This window comes from Vicugna pacos, chromosome 20, assembly GCF_048564905.1.
Source record: "Vicugna pacos chromosome 20, VicPac4, whole genome shotgun sequence".
In the NCBI taxonomy this organism is placed as follows: domain Eukaryota; kingdom Metazoa; phylum Chordata; class Mammalia; order Artiodactyla; family Camelidae; genus Vicugna; species Vicugna pacos.
Genome location: NC_133006.1, coordinates 26,454,834 through 26,482,510, shown reverse-complemented (window position 1 = coordinate 26,482,510; position 27,677 = coordinate 26,454,834). Strand labels below are relative to the sequence as shown.

At 42.7% G+C, this 27,677-nt stretch overlaps 1 protein-coding gene and 6 non-coding genes across 7 annotated transcripts; 4 read left to right on the top strand and 3 right to left on the bottom strand.

Annotated features, from left to right (window-relative positions):
- The first annotated feature begins 165 nt into the window (after window positions 1-165).
- On the top strand, window positions 166-22,945 carry LOC102538829 (butyrophilin subfamily 1 member A1-like). The gene is made up of 9 exons (XM_072944711.1): window positions 166-320; window positions 917-1,003; window positions 13,527-13,735; window positions 14,646-14,831; window positions 15,319-15,483; window positions 15,807-15,827; window positions 15,917-15,943; window positions 20,032-20,058; window positions 22,080-22,945. Exons 4-9 carry the CDS (start codon window positions 14,681-14,683, stop codon window positions 22,595-22,597), a joined length of 909 nt encoding a protein of 302 aa, XP_072800812.1. The 5' UTR covers window positions 166-320; window positions 917-1,003; window positions 13,527-13,735; window positions 14,646-14,680; the 3' UTR covers window positions 22,598-22,945.
- On the bottom strand, window positions 928-999 carry TRNAW-CCA (transfer RNA tryptophan (anticodon CCA)). The gene has a single exon. It is a non-coding gene; the product is annotated as a tRNA-Trp (tRNA).
- TRNAR-UCG (transfer RNA arginine (anticodon UCG)) lies at window positions 2,954-3,026 on the top strand. The gene has a single exon. It is a non-coding gene; the product is annotated as a tRNA-Arg (tRNA).
- TRNAS-AGA (transfer RNA serine (anticodon AGA)) lies at window positions 5,903-5,984 on the top strand. Its single transcript has one exon. It is a non-coding gene; the product is annotated as a tRNA-Ser (tRNA).
- On the top strand, window positions 6,321-6,393 carry TRNAR-ACG (transfer RNA arginine (anticodon ACG)). The gene has a single exon. It is a non-coding gene; the product is annotated as a tRNA-Arg (tRNA).
- Window positions 7,787-7,858, bottom strand: TRNAM-CAU (transfer RNA methionine (anticodon CAU)). The gene has a single exon. It is a non-coding gene; the product is annotated as a tRNA-Met (tRNA).
- Window positions 9,009-9,080, bottom strand: TRNAW-CCA (transfer RNA tryptophan (anticodon CCA)). Its single transcript has one exon. It is a non-coding gene; the product is annotated as a tRNA-Trp (tRNA).
- Window positions 22,946-27,677: the final 4,732 nt, after the last annotated feature.

The window sequence follows — 27,677 nt, the reverse complement described above, 5'->3', positions numbered from 1 at the left end:
TTTTTAGTAAGTGTCCAGTGTAATTTCTCTTTAACACTATAAGAGGAAAAGAAAGTGGGGCTGGGACAAAGCCCCGCCCCACCTACTCACCCCAACCCCCACCCCCGGAAGGAACAACACGATTTGAGGAACTGAAAGAAGACCTGTGAGAAGGGGGTTAATGAGCACAGTAGATAATTTTGTTTTAAGATCTGAATTTAAACGCAAGCATAATAAGGACACTGATTCGCCTGAGAAAGAGGAGATCTGGGAAGAGGATTTAGGAGATTCATGTCACTATCAGGACAGGACATACTGATGGAAAGAAGGAGGCCACTGTGGTAAGGAAAAGAAAAAGATAAATGGAGTATAACATTTTAGGAGGTAAAGTTCAGCACTCCCTGCTGAGACTGGTAAGTGAATAAGAGGGAGTGTCCAGGATGGTTGCAGGTTCCAGGTTCAGCGGGGCTGGGGAGGGGAATGTGCTGAGAAGAACGCACGAATTGTAGGCAGATAGGCAATGGAACAGTCTGGAAGCGAAGAGCGAGGAGGATGAGCCTGGGAAAACGTCAACATATTAGGGCCTTGGTGGAGGGGAGGGTCCTCAGCAGCTAAAGGATGAGAAAAGCTGCGATTAGAGAAGAAAAGGAAACCAGAAGACTATGCATTCCCTGATGCCAAAGAGGAGAGAGTTTAAATTAAATCTCTAGGTTAAAAAAGACTTCCAATTAGGGGACTTCGTACCCTCGTTTTAGAATTCCAACGGCAAGTTAAGGGCAAACGTGGAGTCACTAATGCACCCAACCGAAACTCTGTTCACAGAGCAGATAATCTATTTTCTTTACATAAACTCGGTGTTGGAAGCCTTAACGGGTCTGAAGGCCAAGTACACATACCTCAAGAAGCCTTGCTCTTTTTGTCTCCCCTGTCCCAAAAGGTAACCAGAACTGACCCCGACGTGATTTGAACACGCAACCTTCTGATCTGGAGTCAGACGCGCTACCGTTGCGCCACGAGGTCACAGGTAAGTGCTGCCTTTCTTCTAAAATAGGATTAAATAATCCTTTCTCCTGGCCCCCAGGTTCTAAAAATTTAGCCCTTTTTATTGGGAGACTTGAACATTTTTCTCCTCGCTATTCACAGCTTTGCTAATGCTTGGTGGAGAAAGATAAAGGATTAACCAGATTAAATATTAGTCCAAACACCCAAATGCTCCAAAAGGAGAAATGTCAATGGTTTCTCTCGTTCGGTATTTCCTCTTGTCGAAATTTTCCTGTATTGAGAAAAATCGTTACGTATTGAGCTCAGATCCGCAATGAAACAGCAATAAGAAAGGCCACGATATTTGAACTACTACATTTCCTGTAAATTCAGTAGATTCTTTTGTGGAAAAGACTCCCAGCCTTGCACTGCCCTGCGGTGTCAGGCCTTGCCCTCCAACCCCCTCCTCCCTTTCCTTTCTCAGCACTTGCCTGAGGCACCATTCTCAACCTAGTGAAAACCTACTTTATCCTCAAATGCATAGTGTAAATGGAATGTCTTCTTGAAACTCTCACTTCTCAGTGGGACTCTGTAGGCATTTGGGTCTCCATAGCGCACACGTGCCATTCAGTTCACAACAACTCGAAGTAAATCGCTAATATTATTGAGCTTTTACCATTTTCTCCTAGCCCTGTGCATGATCTTCCTTCAGCCAATGGTTCTTAAAAATTGTTCGCAGGCTAGGAGCATATGCATCAACTGGGAACTTGTTAGCAATGAAAATCCTTGGCCACATCCAAGGCCTACTGAATTAGAAACAATGGCTGTGGACCCCAGCAGTCCGTGTTTTAATGTGTCCTCCCTGACTGTGATGCAGGGAAAAGTTTGAGAATAACTGCCTCAGTCTAGGGACCCGATGCTTTTCTCATTCAAGAAAATTAACTTCTAGTCTTGTTCCGGGACGGAGGAGGGGCTATGTAGTATTAGTTTGCTGCCATAGCAAGGTACCCCAGACTGGGTGCTTAAACAACAAATTTATTTTCTCACAGTTCTGGAGACCAGAAGTCTGAGACCAAGCCTGTCAACAGATTTGTAGATGGCTGTCTCCCTGTCTTCACATGGTCTTTCTTCTGTGTGTCTGTGTCCTGATCTTTTTTAATAAGGACTCAAGTCATTGGATCAGAGCTCACATATATGACCTCATTTTACTTTAATTGCCTCTTTAAAAGCCCTGTCTCTATAAACAGTCACATTCTGAGGTACTGGTGGTTAGAGCTTCGAAATATGGGGGTGAGCGGAACACGAGGACACAATTCAGCTTCTAACAGTTTCCAGATGAAGCTACTGCTGACAACTCCTGAGTCCGGCATAGGGTGTGAGGTTGGAGGTGCTGTGGTGTAAATCTGATCGCCTCTGCTTTTCCCACACCACCTGTTTAGGATTCAGCTTTCTCGAAGCTGACAAATCAACTTTTACACTCCAATCGGCTTTCCAGATTACAGTATTTTGTTCCTGTTATCTCCTCTCCCGAACTTTTTGTCTTATTTGAATTTATTTCTTAGAGTTGTTTTGAGTAGGATGTCTGGAGTGCACAAAAGGCAATTTTGTGTTTAATCCACGGTCCTTACCCGAAAGCGCTGCGAGACAGCTGTCGTTTCCTGCGTATGTTAAGTAATCAGGCTCTATCTTTTCCTCTCCTCTTTAAGCTCTCAAGTGTTCGCTCCCCGCTGCGGCCTTTCGCATTGATTCCCAACAAAAGATAAAGCGCTCTAGTATTAGTTATTGCAGCATCATACTTCTCTCAGTGGTAGTTACACTGGCTGTAACTTTACAATATTTTTGACCTTTAGGTTCAGTTTGCTTCCCCAAGTAGATGGTAAGGTTTTTGAGTTGTTAGAAATGCCTCAATTTGCGAAAATAATTTCACTGTTACAATTACTGAAATTATTTCCTTCAAACAAATTTTCCAAACACACACCTTTTGCTATGAGAGGACCACGTGGCCTAATGGATAAGGCGTCTGACTTCGGATCAGAAGATTGAGGGTTCGAATCCCTTCGTGGTTGCTATGAGGTTAACTTATTGCTACGTGAGACATTTTGTGGTGATTATGGTGCAAACACCAGCCTAATACATCCACCCACGCCTTTTTCTATGTAACACAAACCCACCTGCATTCTTTTATTCTTTTCTTTTCTTTTCTTTTTTCTTTTTTTTTTTTTTTTTTTTTTTTTGTAGGTGCAGTTTGCATCCTTGGAGATGGGGTTGATTTATTTATTTTAAAAATGAGATTTCTCCATTGGGCACTTAGTCCATCAGCTTACTTTATTTCTTTATTTTTGAATGTATATATACATATATATTTTATTGAGGTATGCTTGATTTACAATATTATATTAGCTTCAGGTGTACAACACAGTAATTCAAAATTTTAATAGATGACACTCTATTTAAAGTTATTATAAAATATTGACTATATTCCCTGTGATGTACAATATATATTTGTAGCTTATTTACTGTATACAGAGCAGTCTGTACCTATCTGCATTCTAAGATTGTTACAACAGGAGAAATGATAAGCTACCATAGAACCTTTAGGAAAGTCTGGGCAAGGCAAGGAAAGTCAAGAAAATGGTCAAAAAGTTTGACAAACATACCCTTTAACAAATCTAGGAAAATTGTAGAAAATTCAGCATCTGAAATTTCCAGAGAAACAATAGACTCAGGCAAAGAGCACTAATGATCTTAAAACCCTTAGGAAAAGGTTATTGGGAAATAATATGCACATGGTGTCAAAGTATCACCCAAGATTATTTGCTAATTGCAAAGGAGAAAATAAAAAGAGCCCAGGGGCACCACTTTATCTTCACTATTAGTGGGATATCCTGACTGGTGCCTCCTGATGTGAAGTAAGTGCTATGTCAAGTAGACAGTCTGAAGCTCCAAGTTTTTAACCTGAATCTAATCTAATCATCCAAAGGGATTCAATCAATTATTTAGACTTAACTTCTAGTTTAGAGCAGAGGAATAAATTTTAAATTTCCATGAGGAAATAAGGAAACAAATTTAGAATATGGGACATTCTAGAACTGGCTTGGACTTTTAAAAAAGTCAATGTCAAAACCGTAACAACAACACAGACAAAAACTAGGAGACTGTTATAAACTAAAAGAGAACTAAGGAAACATTACAACCCAATGCAGTGAATGAACTTTGATTGGATCCTGGTTAGAAAAACAGACTCCAAAAGGCATATTAAAGAAATTTAAATAAGAACATTCTATGAAGTTGAAGTCTAGAACATGAGCCCCCTCTTAAATTCGGCTCACTCCCACACATCCTTAAGATCTGAATTTAAATATGATTCATTCCTTGTATATTTATTGAGAGTCCAGTTCCCCATTCAGAGGTACCAAAGATATAAATGGAACGTTTCTTCATGAAACTTGGAGTCTAATGAGTAACTCTCCAGGTAACCACGTAAGATATTCATGATTAGGATGGGCTACTATGGCACACTGGACCTCTCATTTCTCATACTCAATTGTAAAGTTTTACTTCTGTAATTGTATACTCTAGAAACTCCCCAAAAGGAGTGGCCATATTTTTCTTGCTCTCCACTGAATGAGCAGCACCCAGCAAAGTGCTTGGCAGGTGATTGTGCTCAGAATAAAATTTTTCAAACAATGAAGAAATGGATAAACACTTTAAAGGACGAGGGACTGGAGGCCCAAAGACTTCCAAGAAGTTGCAGCAATAACTCCTATGAGAAACTATAAAAACCTGATCTACGAAAATGGGCCTGAGGCTTCAGAGGAAGAGCCAAATTCAAAACATAATTAGGAGGTTGAATTGAAGGCCTAGTAACCTGTGGGCTGTGGAGAGAAAGTCAGAGAGAAGAAGGATAAGGGGAGTTCTGAGTCTTTGGTTTGGATACCTGGGTGTTCCTATCAAAAATCTGGATTGTTGGAGGAAGCTCAAGTTTGGAAGGAAACAATGGAGCATTCATCTGGGGATAAATTGCTTTTAAGTTGTCCATGGACTTGCAAAAATAAATTAAAAAGGACAATTGTATATACTGGAGCCCAGAAGAGAGGTCTGAGCTGGAGATAATTTTCATTCCATCAGCATATAAGCAGTGGTTTTATCAATCACGCCTTATCCCTCCTCTGTTCACAGAATGGAGTTCTTGATGAAGTACAGAATCTCCTTCTTGTACACTAATACACCCACATGCATGTATATACAGATAAGATTGTGATAACGGTTGTGTAGTTTGAGAAGTGTGGAGATCCTGGGGTTCTCTGCTTGCTTTGTGGGTGATATTTGCAAATATTTTTAAACTATAAACCGCAGAATATCCGATAAAGTTGTTCTTCCTCTTGTGAAAGAAGTCCATGCAGTAAAGGGAATTTGAGTGTCAGAACTATTTTCTACTTTCCTGTTTTAGTCAAAAATATTCTATCTACTGCTTTAAAATATTTTAGTTTTACAAAGAGGTAGGAGATAGGCATCCCTGTGGAACATTTTGATGGATCCTCATTCTTGAATTTAGAAGTTTTGGTTATAATAGCTGCTGATATTTGTTGAGCCCTTATTGTATTCTAGGCACTGGATTAGGTGTCTGAAGATGTAGGGTATCTGTAAGGAACAGCTTTGTCAGATTATTTTTTGACGATAAACTTCCTACTCCGGCAAAAATACAAGGATTTTTAGAGCTATTGCAAGGTATGGCGGTTTGCTTTCTAGAAAAGACCAAAGAGCATTCTCAATTTACCATGTGCTGGAAATTGAAGCTGGTTGAACCCCTCTTCGGTTTCATCAACCATTAATGGGACTTGGCATCCTTTGTGTTGCCCTCCTTAATTACTAAATCCTGAAGTAGCTTGAAATAAATGATACATAGTAACATGAACAACAGTGAAAGAAGATAAGAGCGCGTGTAGTCGTGGCCGAGTGGTTAAGGCGATGGACTAGAAATCCATTGGGGTCTCCCCGCGCAGGTTCGAATCCTGCCGACTACGGCAGTATGTCATGTTTTGCATCTCAAATTTCTCTGCCTGATCAGGTTGATTTTCAGTTTTAAAATACTTCTTAAAATAGTAGACATTCTCTCAGACCTTTTAAAAGTTACATCAAAACGGACTTCTTATTAACCGCGGAGGAATCAAACTGCATGAGTGAGAAAAAGAAATCAATAGGACTTTCTTTTATTTCAGTTCTAAAGTTTTGTGGCGAAATCTTGGTAACTGGAAAAAAAGCAAGCTGAGAGAAAAGATTTCACACATTCATACTTAGAGCAACATAGTAAACCGCCACTTCCTTTTTCTGTAAGTATGAGTCCCCCACTTTTCGTGGGCGGGCCAGTGGCGCAATGGATAACGCGTCTGACTACGGATCAGAAGATTCTAGGTTCGACTCCTGGCTGGCTCGTTCCGTTTTGTTTGTATGCTCCTTAAAGTTCCACAAATTCCCATCATTCCCAGGCCTTTCAACAAAATTTTTAAATTTTATTTCTAATATCATTTTACACAAAGTGACAAAATGTTAATAACATAGGCTTCAGCTATAGTTCACTACTCTTCTTTTACATACATAAATTTTCTTTAAAGCACATCGTTAAATTGATTGCAAAACTGACAAATCCTCACATTTAATTTCTGAGGGAAACTTAAAAGAGGGAAGACCTTTCAAATGCATCATTCTCTGAGAAATAAGATTGAAAGTCTCACAAAGAGAAAATCTCTGGATAGCAATTCTTTTTTCCTCTCTCCCCCTCCCCCCCTTTTTTTTAAAAAAAAGACTTAGTTCTTTAAAGCACATACTGTTTCACAGCAAAACTGAGAGGAAGGTGCATGCGTATTCTTTGCATACTCTCCCCCATTATAAACATCCCCCGCCAGAGTGGGTACATTTGGTACAAGTGATGAACCTCCTATGGACCAAAGCCCATAGTTTTTTGTTAGTCTGTCCTTGGTGTTGTACATTCTATGGGTTTGAACAAACGTAGAATGACGTGTATCCACTGTTACAGTATCACGCCGAGTATTTTCACTGCCTGAAAAATCCTCTGTGCTTTGTTTATTCATCTTTCTTCCCCCAACCAACTCCTGGCAACCAGTGATCATTTTATTGCCTCTGTAGTTTTGCTTTTTCCAGAATGTCATACATTGGAATGATACAGTATGTGGCCTTTCGGATTGGCTTGTTTCACTTCATAACATGTCTTCTCATGGCTTGGTAGCTCATTTCTTACTAATGCTGAATAAGTCCATTGTCTGGATGTACCAAGTTTATTTATCCATTCACCTACTGTAGGGCATCTTGGTTGCTTCCAAGTTTTGGTAATTATAAATAAAGTTGCTATTAAACATCTGTGTGCAAGTTTTTGTGTGGACTTAAGTTTCAACTTCTTTGGACAAATTAACAAGGAGGACAATTGCTGGATTGTATAGTAAGAGTATGTTTAGTTTTGTGAGGAACTGCCGAACTGTATTTCACAGTGGCCATACCATTTTGCATTCCCACTAGCAATGAATGAGAGTTCCTCTTGTTCCACCACCACCTCACCAGCACTTGATGTTCAGTGTCCCAGATTTTGGCCATTCTAATAGGTGTGTAATGATATCTCATTGTTGCTTTAATTTGCATTTCTCTCCAGACATACGATGTGGGACATCTTTTCACATGCTCAAGAAGTGAGCCAAAGACCTCAAATGACACCCCATCAAAGAGAATATACACATGGCAAATTTTCTTAATATACTTTATATACAGTTCCTTCTCTACTCTAATAGATCTCTTGAGGAGGAAAAGAAACTGGCGCTAGCAGAGGATGGTTTCGATCCATCGACCTCTGGGTTATGGGCCCAGCACGCTTCCGCTGCGCCACTCTGCTATGGGGTCTATGTTGTCATAAGTTAGTATTCAGCTTTTTTTGGACTTGTCTCTCTTTTTTTTCCTCTTCAACCTGCAATATTAAATGTCTTCTTTCCCTGTCTTTCTCTATTTCTCTGTCTCTGTCTCTCTTTCTCTTCCCCCAGACAAGTAATCAGTCTTTTGTAATGTGGTGGCCAAGGGCCTGAGCTAACTACTACAAAAAAAAAAGGTTCATAAGAAATGGAGAAAGATTATTTTGGATACACTTCTCTGGTGCACAAGGGCATACTTCAGTGTAATGTTTGTTACTGTGTACAGTGTGAAAGTGTACATTACATCTATGACAAATTATCTGCTTATATTCTAAGTGTCATGTTTTAAAGTCATTCTAAGTTACAGAAAATGATAGGCATTGATGAAATAAACTTGCTTTCTCTTTCTTCCAATACTATAATGTGAGGGGTCAGAATCTTTTGGAGTGTGTTTGAGTCCCAGGTAAGGAAAAAATGCACATTCCTGCCCATTCTTTTTAAGTTTTAGGGAATTCATGGAACTTCTAGCCCAGAGGACTTTCTCTGATGTAATAGAGAAATAGAGTTCCCTAGACTCAACTGGCAAAAACAAAACAAACAAAAAACTGTTCAGGTTTTCTTCCTCTGGAAATGGACTGACTCCTTCCGTGGTTTGCAGGAGGAGGGGAATCACAGGGAGCCAAGGATGTGTTTGTTATAGAAACTCTCTGGCACGGAAAAGCCGACCCAGTTGTGAAGCAGTGAGCTTAGGTCACCCACTCGAACCTGACTAGTTAGTTGTCTGAGAAGATCTGCTAAGCTTCTGACAGTTGGAGAGAGAGATGCAGATGAACAGATGGGTCTGGGAGCACAGAAGTGAGCGTGGAGAGAAGGCTGAGAACGTTGGGAATACGGACAAGTTAGTGAAGAGTGAAATTCGGGAAGTTTGCGAAAAGAATAAAAATCTCTTTATAGACCCAGAAATAAACCCCGAAGCATAGTAACAATAGTGTATACATCTGTGTTTACTTGTCTATTTATTCACTTTCTAAAGGTATTTTAAGGGCATCCAACGTTGCAGAAAACAGGGAATGTATCTTTTTCTTTCTATACATTTCATTTCATAGACCAATAACACTTCAAAGACACTAAAACAGTTGACCCCGACGTGATTTGAACACGCAACCTTCTGATCTGGAGTCAGACGCGCTACCGTTGCGCCACGAGGTCCTGTGAGGGTCCTAAGCTTCTCTACCTGTCAACCTGATCTATAGCATTAATTGTCCATACTCAGAGAAGACCACGCAGCTGGTTACAAAATAATGCCTGATTGCCTCCTGGATCAAAACGCTGTCCATCCAGTCACTTCCTGATTCTCTCTGCCTCCGAATTGCTTCGATTTTCATTGCTTCCTATTCAATTTCATTTCTTTTCTTACCTAGTTTTCTCTATATACGTCAAAACCAGACGTTTGCGGGAGTTTTGTTGTTTCGGGCTTTTTAGAAATAATAGACGTTCAGTCTATGAAGTCAGGCGCTTCCGGGTAGAGTAAAAGTGATAATGAATGTCCTTCCTCCTCCTAATCAAAGACCCTGACCAGAATTTTGAATTTGTTTCCAACGTTGACGGTAGATTCTCATTACATAGTAGTGTCTCTGTGAAGTGAATTGACGCGGGGCGGGCCAATTTAACGGTGTGCATCTCATCTGCGAGATAACAGCATCTCCTTGCACTCTCTTGTCCTTAGTTGAAATCATCGATTTCATACTGCTAGACTTCTTCCGAATCTGACAAGCGGATCTGAAACGGCCCCTGAGAAGAGAAAGAAATCTTTTTGGCCGGAGGAAGTAGATGAGTCTGGCACCGTGGTTTGGCTACTTAAAACGCCTGTCTGGGGAAACTGCACGCTCAGGTTTCCAATCCCAAAGACATTTTTACCAAGATCCAAATAGTGGAGAGGTTGCTTTGAACCCCTAGAAAAAAGACATTCTAAAAAAAAAAAATGATCCAATACTGTAAAACAGATGCTCCTTTCTCTGAAAATTAAGGTTTCCCTTTCTTAATGTTGAAAAATGAATTTGGGTTGGGAATTGTAAGGGATCATAAGTACTGGATGGAAGGAGCATGTGTTTGACCTCGTAGAAAGTGGAGTACTCCTGGTAGGTTATCTGCGGATATTCGCTTGCAGTCATTCCATGGTATCTTGGAAATAGATTAGGGGGCTTGGATGAGGAATGTATTGGAAGCCGGTAGCCCTAGTAGGTGAGATGAACAGGGCTTTCAGAAAATAAACCACCAAGGGTTTAGGAAGATCTGCAGCTGCTTACAGAAAGGAACGAGTCCACAGGTGTGATGCTGCCAGAGAATTTGATGTTATCAGAAAGTTGAACTTTATGTTTTCTTGACCTATAAAGTGGGAATAACAATAGCAGTACCTATTTTACAGGATTGTTTTGAGTTTATATATGTAATATGCTCTAAATGAATTTATATATACTTAGAAGGGTTTCACAGTTTAAAAAAAAAAAGGTTGAGATTACATTAGAACCGAAATGTAGGGAATGAACCTAGTAGAACCCAGATTCCGGAGGGTTTGAGGCAGAACCACAGGGTGGAAAAGAAGTGTCGCAGGTTTCCAGATCCTGCTGTGTGTTAGTGTGGCCAAGAGACACAGAGGCCCCAAGACACCTTGACAGGATGTTGCCAAAGGATCAGCCCATGTCCCTGACAAGCCAAATAACACAGAGATATGGCCCTAGAGTTTAGAAGAACAGAGGCAGATTATTGCTTTGCTGGGCAAAGGCAACTCACAGCAGGCTAATACCTTCAAAACTGTGAACCCATCTTGGGACTGGGGCTTAGTGATTCTATAGACAAAGGGGTTGGAACATAAAAGGTGATAACAATCAACAAGGGTCTCTGATGAAACTTCCTTCTAAATCTTGATGAGTCTGGCATCATGGGACCTTCCAGTGATCTGGAAGGTCATCAGCCCATGACCTTCTATTATCTGCTTAGACTCATCTAGCACCACGGAGGAACTCTGAAGGGTGAGGCCATTCTCCTGAATTTATCATTCCATGACTCTCTACCTGAAGAATGACTCAGAAAACATGACTATAAATTTTAGTTGCCAGAGCAAAGCAAAAACAGCAAAGTCAACAACCTTAGCTTTAACATGGGCCTGAGGCTGGCAACAGTGTCCGGTCAGTCAGGTTTGCTGACCATTCTAAAAGCAAGCAGAAAGCATAAAGCCAAGAATTTGTTAGCCTAAGTGCGGCCATTTTATCATCTTTCCTTTAAGGATGCAGAGGGAAAAAGTGGGTATTTATAGGGTTCCACGCTGAGAAACCAGTGTACAAGGATGTAGAAGCAGATCCCAAGTGGGCAGATGCCAGCAGGCGACTTCTTACTGGTACCTGGACAAGACAGAGGTCTTCCCTTCGCCCTCAGACTGAGATACAATTCCGAGAAAATGAAGAGCCCCCAAATTACTCGATAAAGTCCTGAATGGACTAAGTCAGCTTAGGTGTAGCCCGATTTGGTTACGATCAAGGTCCTGCCATTAAGCAGAAAAGGGCTGGGGACTGAAATAAACCTCAGTTGGTGTAAAAATAGACGTACAGATGTAACTCCTGAGTCAAAACCCCACGTATTTCAGTTCTTGGGATTCTGCACTGCACAGCCCTTAGCTTGGCTGTTTGTTTACTCCCCACTCCTTTCATACCGGTTGAGAGATGGAGGTTGTTTCCCAGGCACCTGCAGTGACGCACATTGGCCACCGGGGGACAGAAAAGCCTAAAGATTATTATCAGAGGGAAAAGGAGGCGGAGGCGGTGGAAGAAGCTGGGGAAGGGACAGGAGCCTAGAAGAGGAAGAGGGAGGGACGAGGGAGAGGAGGAAAGGGAGAGGGGAGAGTCAGGAGGAAGGGGAGGGAGGAGAGTGGTAGACTAGAAGGGCTGGAACGGGACAAGCAAGGAGGAGACTACCAACAAGTGTAAGGGGTGTTGCCCACAACAAGAAGTCTCACCAGAAGTGAGACGGCAGCCCTGCCCTCCACCTTCTCTGCCGACCCCAGCTCTCCAGTCCATTTCAGTGCACTCCTTTCCTGTGCCCAGAGGTCGCCGGTCCCGTCCAGGCCCCTGCCTTTGCAGCACCAGGGACTGCTTTCATTTTCTATGCATGGAATAATTCCTTGAGCAGGAGACCTCTCTGCCTGATGCAAATGCATCAGTGCCAATTCTGGTCTCCAAATACTTGGGAAGCAGGACTTTCCCTCTAGGAAGACTCTCAGACTCTCAGAGTCAAGCAGGAAAAGATCACTAGACTAAAAATCAGAAAACCAGTTAGCTATGACCTTGGATACATCAATTAAAGCATCTTAGCCTCAACAGTATTCTGTAAAGGGATAAGGAGAAAGGGCAGGGAACCAGATGAGATCAGGGATATTATGAATTTGAGAAAACCTAGGCTCTAAAATGTTTGGGTTGATAGGAGTAGTGGAGTTCCAGGGTGACTTGCTCTGGGACTACAGCAGGAGCTATCACCAATGGGTCTGAAGGAGCAAGGGGAGAGTATTTTCAAAGCAGGTGAGATTTGTAGCCATAGAAAAGTGTCCCGACAGAGCAGGGGCTCTGGAGCAAGATGGCAGCCACTGTCACCTGCTACCCAGTAGGGATGGAGCTAGGGGCATAGACATCCTGGAGTCTCTGTCCTTCCACCCTTTGGATCTTTTGCTGTTCTTGGTAGGTCCCCACCAGAAGCCAGACTGCAAAGATGGCTGAATCAGCACTAGAAGAGGTCAACAGACTGGAAAAAAGTACGGAGTAGACTGTGGTGGGGGAGGGGGAGATAAGTACATATTAAGATAAACAAGCCTAGACATCTCTTTTCAAGGATCTGCTGTCTAGAGGGCTAGCTAGATGTTAATAAATAACCACAATATTGGGTAAATTGGAGTAAGAGTTAATAGGGCCATAACTAATATTTACTGAGCATTCTGTACCGATCACTGCCCCCAAGGCTCCATTTCACGTGCACACCCTGGTTCCATCCTCACAGCCTTCCCAGGAAGCCATTACTACTATTCAACCCATATTGTAGAGGAGGCTTAAAGAGGTGAATATTATGCCCAAGATCACACAGCTAGTGAAGCCGGTGGAGCCAAACGTGAATCCAGATTGTGTAACCCTAGAAATTCTCACACTTTCAGCCAAAAGACTGTCTGTGCTCCTTGGTCAAGAGCACGGTTACAACCAGCATCTGGGTCTATTGGTCTTCAATGCTGCCATAGCCAGAGAGAGGTTCAGATTTTGAAGGGAAGCATTTATCCCACTGACACTGACCGAGGGGATTAAGAGTTGATGACTCCTTTACTCTGTAGCCTTCCTGGGTTCTACCTGCTTTGGTGCTGCATTTCCATAGCATTACCCATTCTACCTGCCCCCCGCAAAAATTCTCTTCTAATAAGAAAAGTGTACATTCTTCGATTCCATCCCAGACCAGCCTTGTTGCCTAGTACCAGCTCCTTGTCCCCATTGTCTCCTACCTTCCGGCAAATCCCTGTAGGGCTGAAGATGTGAAAAGAATTCATCAGACGTATCCTGCATTGTGCTTTATTTTTTGGTTTTGTTTTAATATAAAATTCTTTTTCTCCATCTTGTTCTCCACTTCCAGGTGCCCCAGCCACGTCACCTTCTCTCTCACTCCAGCAACACAGCAGATATTGCCAACAGGTCCACTGAGTTCACAGGCCTCATGCCAGGCGGTGTGAGTTCCAATTCAGCAGAGCTGTGGTGAAACTGGCCAACCCAGGTCTGTCTACGTAGGCCGATCTCTAGACCTGGCTCCTATCCCTGAAAGCATTAATATCTTACATCATAAATGTAAGGTAAATGGGGTTCACAGTCCAGAGTTCGCCCCCATCATAGTTGGTAACAGCACGGGGGGCAGGAGTGGAGACATGGCACCCTGGCCAGACCCACATCTAAGTGGAGTCCCCAGGGGAGCCCTGCCAATGGCAACTCCCAGCCCAGGGGTACTCCCTGGCCTCTGCTGGTGCTCCAGCCTGAGAGACCAGCCGTGGAGAGTCCTGACTGGAGCCTTGGCCCAGCCCAGTGTCTGAATCACAAAGTCATCCCAAGACCAAGTCAATCAGAAGAAAATGTGAGTGCCTGAGAATTGGCGGTGGGGAGACAGCCAGCAGGTGTGGACAAGGGAGATGGACAGTGTGAGTGTCAGGTCACTGGGCTCCTTAAAGGCCCAGGCTGTCTCGGACTCCTCTCTCTACTCCTCTGATCCTACCTCTCTGCTCAGCACAGGATCTGGCTCACAGCAAACAGACAGGGCTCTCTGCTTATCAGCTCAACTCAGCTTCCCTTGTCTCCCCAGGCCAGCTTCCCTCTGCCTGCAGCCTTGCTTGGATTCTCTGTTTTCTTATTAAAGCTCCAAGCAGAAAACAGCATTCATTCATCCCACAAATATTTACTGAGAGTCTCCTATGTATAAAGTACCCCGATTTAGCAAGTTAAAATGCAACGTATTTTACCTGGAGATCTACCAACCCTCAGTTTTAGGTGCTGGGAATCGAGCAGAAGCCAAAACAGCCCCAAATTTCTGTCTCTGAGAGGCATGACCCAACTTTAGGTTAGTCCAGTGTCCTTCCTTTATTCATCCCTGTCTCCACCTCTTCTCCCTCTTACTGGCTGGTAAGCAGCTCAGTGGGCAGGGAGTGACTCCTGATTTTCCAATCGAGGTGTGAAGGACAGTGAGCTCTCCGTCCCCTCTCCCCCACAGAGGTACAAGAGCTGCAGGACTCATCTTCTTCAGCCATGTGCTTGGCCAAGGACGGGACTCATCACCACCATGGAGGGGAGGCCTGTAGCTTCTCCACCAGGAGATGCCAAGTCAGAGGCCCTGAACACTCACCATTTTCCCAACAATGGGATTCCACTGAAGACACTGCTGGACAGAAGGAAGCAGGTGAGGATGCTGTTTAAAGGGCTGTGCTCGTGTGTAGTCCTCTCTCTCTTCGTTTCAGCCCCTTTGCAAATGGTCTGAATCATTTCTGGAAATTCCTCTTGGTTTTTTTAAAGCACTGATTAGGCAGGATTTCTTGGGAAATGCTCTGTTTATCAAATATTTGCTTGTGTAAAGCACCACTCCCTGCTTTCTGCTCAACACTGTAGGGGAAGACTTGTGAAAGACTTTTTAATGGTCCAAATATTTAATACTGGGTCCCAGAACCGTTTTATTTATTTTACTTAAGTACTTATGTATTTTCATGATGACTTTCACGGTATCTTGTTTTCCCAACCATCTCTTGGAAGATAACGGGGCAAAGCTGGGGTCACTCTCCCAGCCAGGCCCCTCTGCCACTGGGCTGGAACAGGAACCCCACAGAATCCCGAGGCATCCTCTGTGTGCTCCAGCACCACAGTGTTTGGCTCTTCCCTGCTTTTCTCTGCAGGAATAACACCCAGCACTTCTGGCTCAGGTGCTCTCTTCCTGAAGGACTTCCCTTGGGCAGCTGCTCAGACTTCACTCTTGCTTCTTCTGGGGCTTCTCCTGCTGGCTGCTCTTGGTTTTATCTGGAAACTTCACCGGGAGAAAGCGCGAGAATGTTGGACCAAAGGTAAAGCAATTAGAAGACCGAGGCAGTGGATCCAAAGAAGACTATGGATTGGACAGAGAAGGGAGAGGGCAAGAACAAAGCAGATCAAGGGGATTTGAACTTGAGGTTTTTCGTGCAGTCCTTCCTCCCTCAGTACCACCAACCCTATCCTTTTACTCCCCTCAAGCTGTGTGCCTGACTGTGCCCTTGCTTCCCCAGTTCTGGGACAGCTCCCAGGACTCACTGCACTCATAAGCCAGGAAGAGGGCTTCCAGAGGCCCTGTCCATATGAACCTGGCTTGTTTCCTATGGATGGTACTGATTCATTTCTTGTCCTTTTGCAGAAAAACTCCAAAGAGAACTCTGTAAGTTCTGTGCTTCCCTCTCCTGTATGTACGACTTGAGACCCTCTCTTGTGCAATGTATCTCATGAGGTTTCTTTGCTCCACTTCAGGCTGGAGGAAAGCCCAGAAGGTGGATGGTGAGTAAATTGGAATTTTTGTTTTTCCTCTAAGACTTTATCTGCTTCATTTAATAGGTAACTTAGATGAACCTGATTCTTTCCCCTGAGGCCTTGATCATTCTTACACAATCTGGACTTAACCCTTATAATCCCAATATCTCTGTTCACATACCATGGATGCCTCAAAGGTTATTCAAACCTGTGGCCAACACTGAATTCCAGTAGGGGTGGAACATAGCTCAGAGGTAGCGTGCATGCTCAGCATGCAGGAGGTCCTGGGTTCAATCCCCAGTACCTCTGTTAAAAAAAGAAAAAAAAAGTTAAAAAAATTAAAAAAAAAAATGAACTCCATCTCCTTTCCCGTTAAACTGCCCTTCCTCCTCTACCTGCTGCTGTGTAATGCTGCCACCACCCGCCCAAGTGGGCACCTTTCTTTCCTCCCTTCAGGACAAGTCCTTTTACTGTTCAGTCCAGGGCCTCTTCTCAGGCATAAACTACCTCCCTCAATTTTTCTTTCTTCTCTTACCGCAGATTCCTGGAGTTCATTTACCAAGGCCCTTCTCTTAACAGTAGGCTGCTTCCATTCCTCACAAGAGCTACTGCTACCCTTTTCATTTTAAGACTTTCAGTTTACAACTATGGTTACCAAAGGGGAAAGGGTGCAGGGAAGGAATAAATTAGGAGTTTGGGATTAACAGATACACATTATTATATATAAAAGAGATAAACAACAAGGACCTACTGTATAGCACAGGGAACTATATTCAACTTCTTGTCATAACATATAATGGAAAAGAATCTGTAAAGAAAATATCTATGTATATATATGTACAACTGAATCACTTCACTGTACACCTGAAACTAACACTGTAAGTCAACTACACTTCAATAAAAAATAAAATCTAAAAAAGGCTTTCAGTTTAAATAAATATTAGGAAACAGACAAGAAATCTGGAAAACAACCAGCATAAACAAAACATTATTTCTGCAAAGTTTACAGCATGACCATAGTCTAGAGTTTCAGAGTAAACTCACCAAAACAGATGTCTGATTGCATTCCTCTCAATTCCCAAAACTTCTGTGGCTTCCCATCACCTTCTGCATTCTTATTGGTGCGGGGAAGGCTATGGACATTTGTAAATTCTAAAAGAATTTTCAATTTAAAAAAATTGTCTTAATATAGATTTTAATCTAAACAAACACAACCTAAGCGGATTCTCTATCACCAGTTTAACATCCTCGTAATCAATTATTGCTGAGTGATTCCAGGTTCCAAAATAAGTTCATAATTGCATTAGTAACAAATGAAGTCCTTAATGACAGATTTTAACTTTTAATGCTAATGTTTTTAAATTGGCTCCCTCAGGAGTTTGAAGATATATTTCCCAATGTATTTGGGAATAAGATTTTTGTCTGACCAAAGTTTTTACAGCAGTTAGATGAAGTTCAGTCCATGCACTTTTCATCTCTGCATTGCAAGCACTTGATGGTCCAGCCCTATTTCTGCCCGATCCCTGGACATTCCCGGACATGCCCAGCTCCACACTGGTCTAACCACACCACCTGCGGTGCCTCAAATACAGCATGCAGTTTTCTATCTATTTCTGTGCCCCTTTCCTCTGCCTGTTCACCACACCTGGTTGACCTTGTTTATTCTACTCATTCAGACAAACCAGGACAGGCTCCTAAACTACTTTGAAATTCTATTTTTCCAACCTCAAAATTGATTTAATTACAACTACTATATTGAGCAGATGCTAGGAAATGAGATCAAAGTATGGAGAACACCCAGTACAGAAGGCAGCACGCAGTTAAGTTCAGTGAACACTAGCTGTGATCCTCATCACCACATCCTTTTCCCACGACTCTGAAGGTGAAGCAACCCCCATCTCAGAGAGAAACTAGAAGGGAGGGGCCAAACTTCCTGCCCCATGCCCTGCACCTGCCCTTTCTGACCTGTTTGCTCTGACTTCAACAGAGTAGATGTCTTTTCTTCTTTCTGAGGCTGTTCCCTCATTCTCATCCTGGACCCATCACTCTCCAGTTTCCTTCAGGGCTTCTCTATTCAGTTCATTTAGTCATTCAGTTAGTCATTCATTTACCAACTCAACAAAGATCCATGACCATTAACTATGTGCCAATTACTCTTTTAGGTGCCAGGGGCACAGAAATGAACACAACAGGAATGCGCCATTCACAAAGCACCTACCTTCTAGAGTAAGAAGAAAGAAAAAAAAAAAAAAGAAATAGTGGAATATACAGTTTGGCACATGATGATATGTGCCTGGGAGATAAGAGAATATTGCACTGGAAGGTGCAATTTAAAACAGGGTAATGATTTGTACACTTGTAACTTTTAATATTTGTACATAAACACTTCAATAAAAAAATATAAAATAAAATAGGGTGATGATGAAGTAGGGAAGCAAGCCACAGGAATAGCTAGGGAAAAGCATTTCAAGTAGAGAGAACCACAGTGCCAAAATCCAGAGGCAGAAGCTCATTGGTTTCTTTGAAGAGTAACAAAGGGGCCAGGGCAGCTAGAGGACAGGGAGTGACCAGGAAAACTGGAGGGAGTATCAGGGGGTTTGGAGGACCTTGAAAGTCAACGTGCTGGCATTGGCTTTGCATCTGAGAAAGGAGCCACCAATGGGTTTTGAGCAGAGGAAGAACAGAACCTGAGTTATGCTTTGAGAAGTTACTTTAGATGCTAAACTGAGACTAGGCTCGGGGGAAGGGTAGGAGGAGCAGGATAGAAGCCTAAAGGCCAGCTGGGAGCTGCTGCAGGGAAACCAAGGGTGGGTGCTGGAAGTGGTGAGAAGGGGTCAGTGCTGGATTTATTTTTTTTAAAGGGTAGAAAGACTTTGCTGATAGATTTCGATGTGAGGTATAAATAAAGGAGTGGATCAAGGATGACTCCAAGGTCTTAGTCCTAAGAAACTGTAAAGATAGAATTGTCAATTACCATGACGGGGAAACCGAGAGAGAAGCAGGCAGTGGGGGCAAGGGGGGGAGGTAGCACAGAATCGGAAGTCAGGATACATTAAGATGAGGAGCCTATGTGTGATCAAAGTAGAGATGCAGAGGAGGCAGGTAGAAACCAAGTGTGCAGCCCATACAACAGGTCAGCTCTAGAAATGCATTCTTTTTGCTCCTCTGTATCTTTTTCTTTTTTTGATGACCTTGCATAACTGTAAATGCCTTTTTTAGATTAAAAACATCTTTTTAATTGGAGTAGAGTTGATTTATAACATTGTGTTAGTTTCAGGCATACAGCACAGTGATTTAGTATTTTTGTAGGTGCTATTCTAAGTCCTACCCAGATAACTTCAGTAGCAAATGTTAGTCACATCTCTATCCTACAGATGAAGAAACAGGGACATTGAATGGTTAATTAACCAGCTTTGAGTTTCTTGGCTAATGAGTCGTGGATAACAACATATTGGGGTAGAGAGAAGAGCCGTGAGCTAATTGACAATAAGCCATAGTGCCCAGAATACACTAGCAGCTTCCCAGGTAAAGGTATAAGACAAAAAATGTAGGAGTCCTTTATAACAGCAAGAGGTGACATAGAAACTATGAAAAATAGATGCTTCCTGCAGAGATGAACGCGATAAAAGAGACAGATTTCCAGGCTGTTGGCCAATCTTACTGCATGCAGGACAGTGTACGAGGTCTTGGAAAAGATGCCAGAGAGGACAGGATCACCTTCTCCCAGGTCAGGCGCCTGACCATGGGAACGAGTGAACCATGACCACAATGAACAGAAGAGTGAATCCAGCATAGTTCTGTCCTGTTTTCAGGGCTGTGCTCCATGTGATGGCAGCCTTCACAGGCATTTGCATCAGCTGGTGCCTTTCAGCTACTGAGGCACAAAGTCATCTAATTTGGGGAAAGAGGAGAGATGAATAAAGAGCTCCCAGTGCCGTCCAAGCCCTTACTTAGGAAACAGGAAGGGGAAATAGAAGAGTACATTTCATCTGACTTCCCTCTGCCTGGACACCATCCTTGTGAGGAACATGAGGGAAGGCAGCCAGAACACAGAAAGGGCGAAGCAATGTATGACTCCAGCCAGGGAGCGCTCACCTCTCTGTTTTCTATTGCAGACTGGAGAAAAGCTCGGTCCCATGCTGGTGAGTGACTGTTTAATTCTTAAGGTCTCAGGCTCAGGACTCCATTATAAAAAAAAAAAAATCTTACTGGTCTTTTTCCATCTCCTAGCTCCAAATAATGGCCTGGCTGGGTGGTACCTGTACGGAAACCCGGGGAAGATTCACATGGCCTCCAGGTCAAATGCTATCCCAATCTCTGTTCAGCATCTGGGCCTTTTTTTCTTTCCAGCAGTTTAAACCTTTTTTTTTTTTTTTCCTTCTTAAAGTGCTCCTCATCCACTTTCTGTCTTGGGTTTCCCTACACCTCAATATTTTCAGCATCATAGACCTAAGAGTACAATGGGAAAGCCTTCATTCAAATGCCATTCAGTCTGTAGTGGGTAATGTGCATCTTAGAGGAGATCTAGCGACTCCGTCCACCTCAGCTGCTCTCCCCTCGGAGCAGAGGTGCCACTTTATAACCAGTTCCCCCAGTGAAGAACCCTAAAAATAAGGGATAAATAAAATCGAGTAAATGGTCTTTTAAAATTACTAACATTAGGGGTGGAGGAATAGCTCAGTGGTAGAGTGTGTGCTTAGCATGTGTGAAACCCAGCACTTCCATTAAAATAAAATTAAAAAAAAAAGGAAGTTGCTAACATTTTTTAAGCAGCTACTACTATACACCAGGCGCAGGTCTGAGTGCTTAATGTATATTCTTCCACAGCCCTAAGAGGTGTGCTATTATCATGGCCATTTACAATGGAAGAAATTAATCCACAAAGAGGGTAAAGAAAATCTTGCTTCAAATCACACATCCAGGAGGTGGTGACACTGGGATAAAAGTCCAGGGAGTCTGGCCCCATCAGCTATGCTCCCTCCCCTCATCCTGTGGTGCAGGTCTGGAATAGATCTACTGTGATCCCTTGTCCTGAACATGAAGAAGTCTCAGTAATTTCAAGTAATTGGTGCAATTGAAAGACTTTCTCTTTGAAGCGGTATTATTTGTTTCTTTGTCTCAAGATTGAGTTCCTTGACAGGGCAGGGCCTGTGTTTTACCATATGAGAGTGCTCAGTTTCCAGCACGTAGAAGAAATGTCCATAGAAACAGTCTATACAGGGAGTTGACTTTGGGTCATGATTTGTATTTGTCAGGGCAGGCTAACTGTTGTAACAAAAGACCTCAATATCCCATTAGGTAAACATAATAAAAGTATATTTCTCCATCTCTTCAGTGTTCAGGACAGATCATATGGGGATGTGGGAGCTTTGTTCTATGTCAACCTAGGGCCTCACTCTACTCTGTATTCAGTCAGAAAATAGCAGAAAATGGAGTAGAAATATTATGCAGAAGGTTTCTCCTGGGCCAGGCCTGGAATTGGCCAGGAATCAGTGAACACATAAAGTTTCTCCCTTACGATGCTTCTAAGCTATGAGAATCTGGGACTGTTTGTTAAAGATGGGTATCGATTAGATCCGGGATTTTACAATTGGCCAAAAATCTCTAGCCAAGTAGCCCTCCACACAGCCCTCTGGGGCTTCAGGTTGGCAGAGAGGCATGGCTGGAGGCTGTCTACAGGACCTTCCTTAGCCCTTCATTCTGCCAACATTATCGAGCATCCATTGCAAGCGGGGTCTGACAGCACTAAATGGTGAGGATGCAAAGATGGCCAAACATAGTCTCTACCTTCTCAGGTCCTTCTCTAGAAGAGGAGGGAAATATGAAATAAATAATAATAGTGAGGTGGCATGAGAGGGGCTTGAGAGGGTGGGGTGGGGAGCTGGAGGTTCATGATTAGCCACCCCTGCTCCCAGGGACCTGGGGCCTCTGGATTCAGGGAATCTGGATTAGCTCCCCCTGGTAAGTTTCTGAGCTCTCCTGGGAGCTCTCTGAGGTGTTCTTCAGGACATTTGCGGACATATTTATCTCTCCAGCTATCTTGTGGAGGAAGGAAGGGAACTTTATGGGTTCAGACCAGCTTCTCTCCCCTTCTTCCCAGTCACTGAGTGTCCTGAGATGCCAGAGGTGACCAGGTGTCTCTTCTCGCTCACTCTTTCTGCAGCTCACGTGACTCTGGATCCAGACACTGCCTACCCTGAACTCTTTCTGTCTGAAGATCACCGGAGTGTGAGGCGGAGAAATACGTGGCAGGATCTCCCCGAGAGAACTGGAAGGTTTTTTTTTGACCCTTGTGTGCTGGGTCATGAGTCCTTCTCTTCGGGGAGACACTACTGGGAGGTGGACGTGGGTGACAGGACTTACTGGGAGCTGGGGGTTTGTGAGGAAAACGTGGAAAGGACATGGGGAATCACAAAGTCGCCTCAGAATGGATTTTGGGCCATGGAACTCTATGCTAATAAGTATCAAGCCCTCACCTCCCCTCGGACCGCCCTCCCCCTGGGCGAGCCCCTGAGCCGGGTGGGGATCTTCGTGGACTATGAGGCTGGGGATGTCTCCTTCTATAGTGGGGCTGACGGGTCCCACATCTACACTTTCCCCCAGGCCTCCTTCTCTGGGCCCCTCCGGCCTTTCTTCTGCCTCTGGTTCTATCACCCAACCCCTCTGACCATCTGCCACTGAGGCCATCTGTGCCCAGACTTTCTCTCAGTTGAATGTCCAGGGGAGAACTCAGCACTGGGGTGGAGGAGCTGCTTCTGAGGACAAGGGCCCAGGGCTCCAGCCAAGCCAGCAGTGAAGGCTGAGCCCCTCTGATCTTTGCTGTAGATAAAGGCTGGGGACAGTTTATAATTCTCCAGAGCTAAGTGGCGCAGAGGACCAAGAAAGGCAATGTGACCCTACAGAATCTTGTCAAGAGGGCCTGTCTGCTGTTGCCATCCCAGCTGGAATGAGATAAAGAAACCCCAAAGAAAGCAGAGACGAGATACTGATAGAAAGACTAGCAGGGCGAAGAGTGACCTATGAAATTGAGCTCCCGTAGGAAAGAAAAGAAAGGAAAAGAAGGAAAAGAAAAGCCAGTGCCCACAAGCAGTGTTTGTCGTTAATGCCTGCATAAAAGCAGGAAGCTGAATCTGAATGGGGCTTGGCTGTTTCCTCAGTCTTTTCATACATGGACTTTATTTCATTTTGACTCACAAATAACTGTGGGAGAGACTAAATAAAGTGCACAGAGAAAAGCCACTTCTCCAAGTCACCCTGCTGGTCTGGAACTTGATGCTGCCTTCAACATTCTGACAGCTAATGCAATCATACCACCTCTAAGAAGACAATCATTCCTTATAAGGGCAATCGCAATCGCCCTTTCAATGACATTTTTTTCATCCCAGATTTTTCAAGATTTCTTTTCCAGTTTGTGTATTTGTTTACTGCTCTTTCCCCTAAATATTTTCTGACCTTGAAATTATTTTACTTCATCAACAGTTAAGCGCATATTCTTTACTTTTTTCTGTGCTTATACAAATACACACAGTTTTTCTAATAAAAATCAGATTATATATATTGTCCTATGATGTGCTTCTTTTACTTAACACCAAATCTTAACTACTAATCTAATGTCATTTATAATCAGGATGGGTTTCTTTCTTCCCTGTTACAAATAATGCTACTATAAACATCTTTGTATGTAAATCGTCTTGCATATCTCTGGTCACTATCACAGAATAAATTTCCAAATTGTACTTGTCATTAGGATAAGTTCTTGAAAGTGCAATTGTACAAAAGGGACTTGAATTATTATTATGTACATGTCTACCTATTTTTTACAAAAGGAGTTTCTGTATACATTTTGTTATCGGTATCTATCAGGCTTATCGCCTAAAGTTAAGATTAGAAGCCTACCCTTCAGTTTTGTATTTCTTTGGCATCAAACCCAGGCATCTCACACTCCTCAAAGGATGGTCCAATCTATCAATTCTAAGGAAGATCAAATTTACCTTTTACTGCACATACATTTTTATGTCTTCATCTGTATGAAGCACCGTTGTAAGAAAATTGCCTGAATTATCTCATTTCATCCTCACGACAACAACCCAAAAGACAGGTGCTATTATCACCCTTATTTTACAGATCGGAAAACTAAGGCACAGAGAGGTTAAGTAATTGGTCCAAGATCACACAGCTAGTATAGTTCACGCAGGCAACCTGGCTTCCGATTCTATGGTTTAACCACTCCATAATGCTACCTCTGCCACCAGTTTTATCTTCAGTGCCTGATACCTACTAGACGTCAGGTTCTCAATAAAAATGTGTTGAATCAATGAATTTTTCCGGCTTCATTTCATATACATTTCTCTCCCAGGGCTTCATGTGATGAGATGAGAAGTAGACATGGAGCCTATTTCTTTGGATGCCATAAAGTTAAGAGATACAAAATGTTGTGCCTAGAAATCCCTTCTCTGAAGCTCAGCATCTAGGCTGGAAATCAAGGCTGCTTCTCTGTGTCGAAGTAGCTTGGATCTCTAGGCAAGAGGGGACTATTTCATTCTTATTGATATGATTTCCAGTAGCAAAGCTTTTGATAGACTGTGAATTTTATTTTATTTTTTAAATTAATTTATTTTTTGAAGTATAGTTGATTTATGATGCTGCGTTAGTTCCTGGTGTATAGCCTAGTGACTCAGTTATACATATATATACATATTCTTTTTCATTATAGGTTATTACAAAGTATTAAACATAGTTCCCTGTGCTATATAATAGGACCTTGTTGTTTATCTATTTTATATATTGTAGTTTGTACCTGCTAATCCCGAACTCCTAATTTATCACTCCTCTGCCTTTCCCCTTTGGTAACCATAAATTTGTTTTCTGTGTCTGAGTCTGTTTCTGTTTTGTAAATAAGTTCATTTGTCTCATTTTTTTTAGATTCCAGATTTAAGTAATATCATGTGATATTTGCCTTTTTCTGTCTGACTGACTTCACTTAGTATGATAATCTCTAGGTCCATCCATGTTGCTGCAAGTCATAATTTCATTCTCTTTTATGGCTGAGTAGTATTCCATTTTATGTATATACACCACGCCTTCTTTATCTAGTCATCTGTCAATGGACATTTAGGTTGCTTCCCTGTCTTGGCTATAGTAAATGTGCTGCTATGAACATTGGGGTGCATGTATCTTTTCAAGTTAGAGTTTTCTCCAGACATATGTCCAAGAGTGGGATTGCTGGATCATATGGTAAACCCACCTGTAGTTTTTTTAAGGAATCTCCATAATGCTTTTCTTAGTGGCTGCACCAAATTCCATTCCCAACATCAGTGTAGGAGGGTTCCCTTTTCTCCACACCCTCTCCAGAGTTTATCATTTGTGCACTTTTTAATGATGGACATTCTGACCGGTGTGAGATGATACCTCATTGCAGTTTTGATTTGCATTTCTCTAATAATTAGCGATATTGAGCATCTTTTCATGTGCCTATTGACCATTGGTTTGTCTTCACTGGAGAAGTGTCTGTTTAGGTCTTCTGCCCATTTTTTATTGTTTTTTTTTTTTTGTTCATGAGTTGTATGAGCTGCTTGTATATTCTAGAAGTTAAGCCCTTGTCAGTCGCATCATTTGCAAATATTTTCTCCCATAGATTGTGAATTTTAAAAGCAAAATTTCCCAGTGAGTCAGAAAGCAGGAAGCTTTTGTTTTGCCCCTTTGCAGCTGCAGCATGACCGCGGGAGGAATACTATTTCTCCAACTATGGAGTTGGCTTTATTTATCAAGCATGTCTGTTATCCCAGGCTGATGACAGGGAGGGCTGATTTTTACTTTCTGAGCTATGTTTTACTTTCTCACCCATCTATGATGTAATGACCACTCCCTATTTTATTTTATTTCTGAACTCAATCCCATGCCTTTCCTCAGCTTCTATTATAAGTGATTTTATGCCTGCCATTCTTCAGGTGATTTGTGGGGACCTACATCCTACAGGTCCTCCAGAACATCAAGTCCTGTCTTGCAGTATCAGCAGAAAAGGGAGCATTTCTTTGAGGAGATGTCAGAGAAGGGACAAAAGGGACCTGAGTGCTTGTCCCTGCCTCAGGCTGTTCCTGAGAGGCAGTCCTGGAGCTTGCCTGTTTACACAGCCTATTGGAGGTAGTCCTGACTCTTACAAGGAGTGGCTAGGTACCTGGGGCCAGGTACCAAAGATAGGGATGGCTAGGCATTCAGGAGCTAGGGATACTCAGATAAAAATAACCCACTGATCATTTAGAACAGTTAGAACATTTCAGAACATATCACTGAAAGGAACTCCTACTTTTATGGTGTCTCAAGCATTTCAGAAGTGTATTCTTCTACTTGATAGGTATGCTGAAGTCTCCAGGGAAAAGGGTACTAATGTTTGCAACTTACTTTGGAAGTCACCAAATAAATAAATAATAAATGCTGGAGTAAATAATAAAGAGAGATGGATGGGGTATGAATAGAAAGATAGATTATAATATAGCAAGTATAGTAAAATGTTCACTGCAGAATCTAGACAGTAGGTGTATTAGGTGTTCACTGAAAAATTAGCTATCTGTTTGAAAATCTTCAAGATAAAGTGTTGATAGTTGGGGCTGGGGATGGATGAATTGTGTTTGCTCCTGATAAAAGAGAGCAAGAGTACCTTGCGCTCAAAAAAAAAACCCAGGGGTTATTTTCCTTCTACGTAATGTGAATTCAGAAGGGCAGCTGTCCAGAGCGGGTCTGGCAGCTCAGATATGCGTCCATGCTCCGGTGTCCTGCTGTCCTTCTTCTCTGGGTGTAGTTTCCATCCAAGGTTGCCTCATGGTCACAAGCTGGTCACTGCCCTCCAGCCACAAAGACCACATTCTGCACAAGAGGAAGGAGAATGTAGAAGAATGCGGACCTCTCTTGAGAAACACAACCCAACAGCTTCTGCCTACAAATCACTGGCTCAAACTTAGTTCCTTGGCCACTCTTCTTTATAAGGGGGATGTGATTACTAAGAAACAGGGAACTGTTGCTTTGTTGTATCTGAGAAAGTAAGATGGGACACTCCCAGCTCTACTGGAGCCACCAGAGAAAATCTGGCCAGGGCTGTCCTGCTGCATCTGGTCAACCCCACACAGTCTGAGCCAGAAATACTGTGTCTGCCAGTGTTTCATCAGGACACAAGTTACGTCAGCTTCATTAAGTGGACTAAGTGAATCTCCTTGAATGGGCCATCCAGGACATCTACCTTATCTCAGAGAGAATGATAGCTCTTTGTACATTAAAAAAAAAAAAAAGAGCCGAAAATAGAACTTGCACAACAGGCACCTCTATCACAGAGCCTAAATTCAAACAGTTGTAATACAATTAAATTCCATCAGCCTAGTCATATCAAAGTCCTAGGAGCTTTAATCACTGCCTTGAGAGGCAAATAAATTGTCTTGGGAGGCTCTAAGCCACAGGTAGGACCACTTCGTCCCAAAGACCCCTCACAGAAACAGTGTTCACAGACTCTCCAGAGTCAAACTTTGGAGCAGACATGATCCTGCTGGCAGAGTAGAAAGAAATACATATGAAATACAAATGTAGCACAAATAAGTCTCAGAGGGTGAATGTGGCTTCTCAGTAATGTTCCAAATAAGAATTTTCTCAAAAATGTAAAACACGCCCACCAATCACTGACAGCACTGCCTTGGGAAACCTGATAATTCCAATTATTTGGTAGTGGATCTGAGGCCTGAATTTCAGAGGTGCTCAAAAAAGGCGAAGCGAGTCTGTT

Excerpts from the sequence above, each read along its gene's own strand:
- LOC102538829 (XM_072944711.1), top strand. The coding sequence starts at position 14,681 with ATGTGCTTGGCCAAGGACGGGACTCATCACCACCATGGAGGGGAGGCC. Across the intron at positions 14,832-15,318 it reads TGCTGGACAGAAGGAAGCAG|GAATAACACCCAGCACTTCT; the intron begins GTGAGGATGCTG and ends TTTTCTCTGCAG. Across the intron at positions 15,484-15,806 it reads GCGAGAATGTTGGACCAAAG|AAAAACTCCAAAGAGAACTC; the intron begins GTAAAGCAATTA and ends GTCCTTTTGCAG.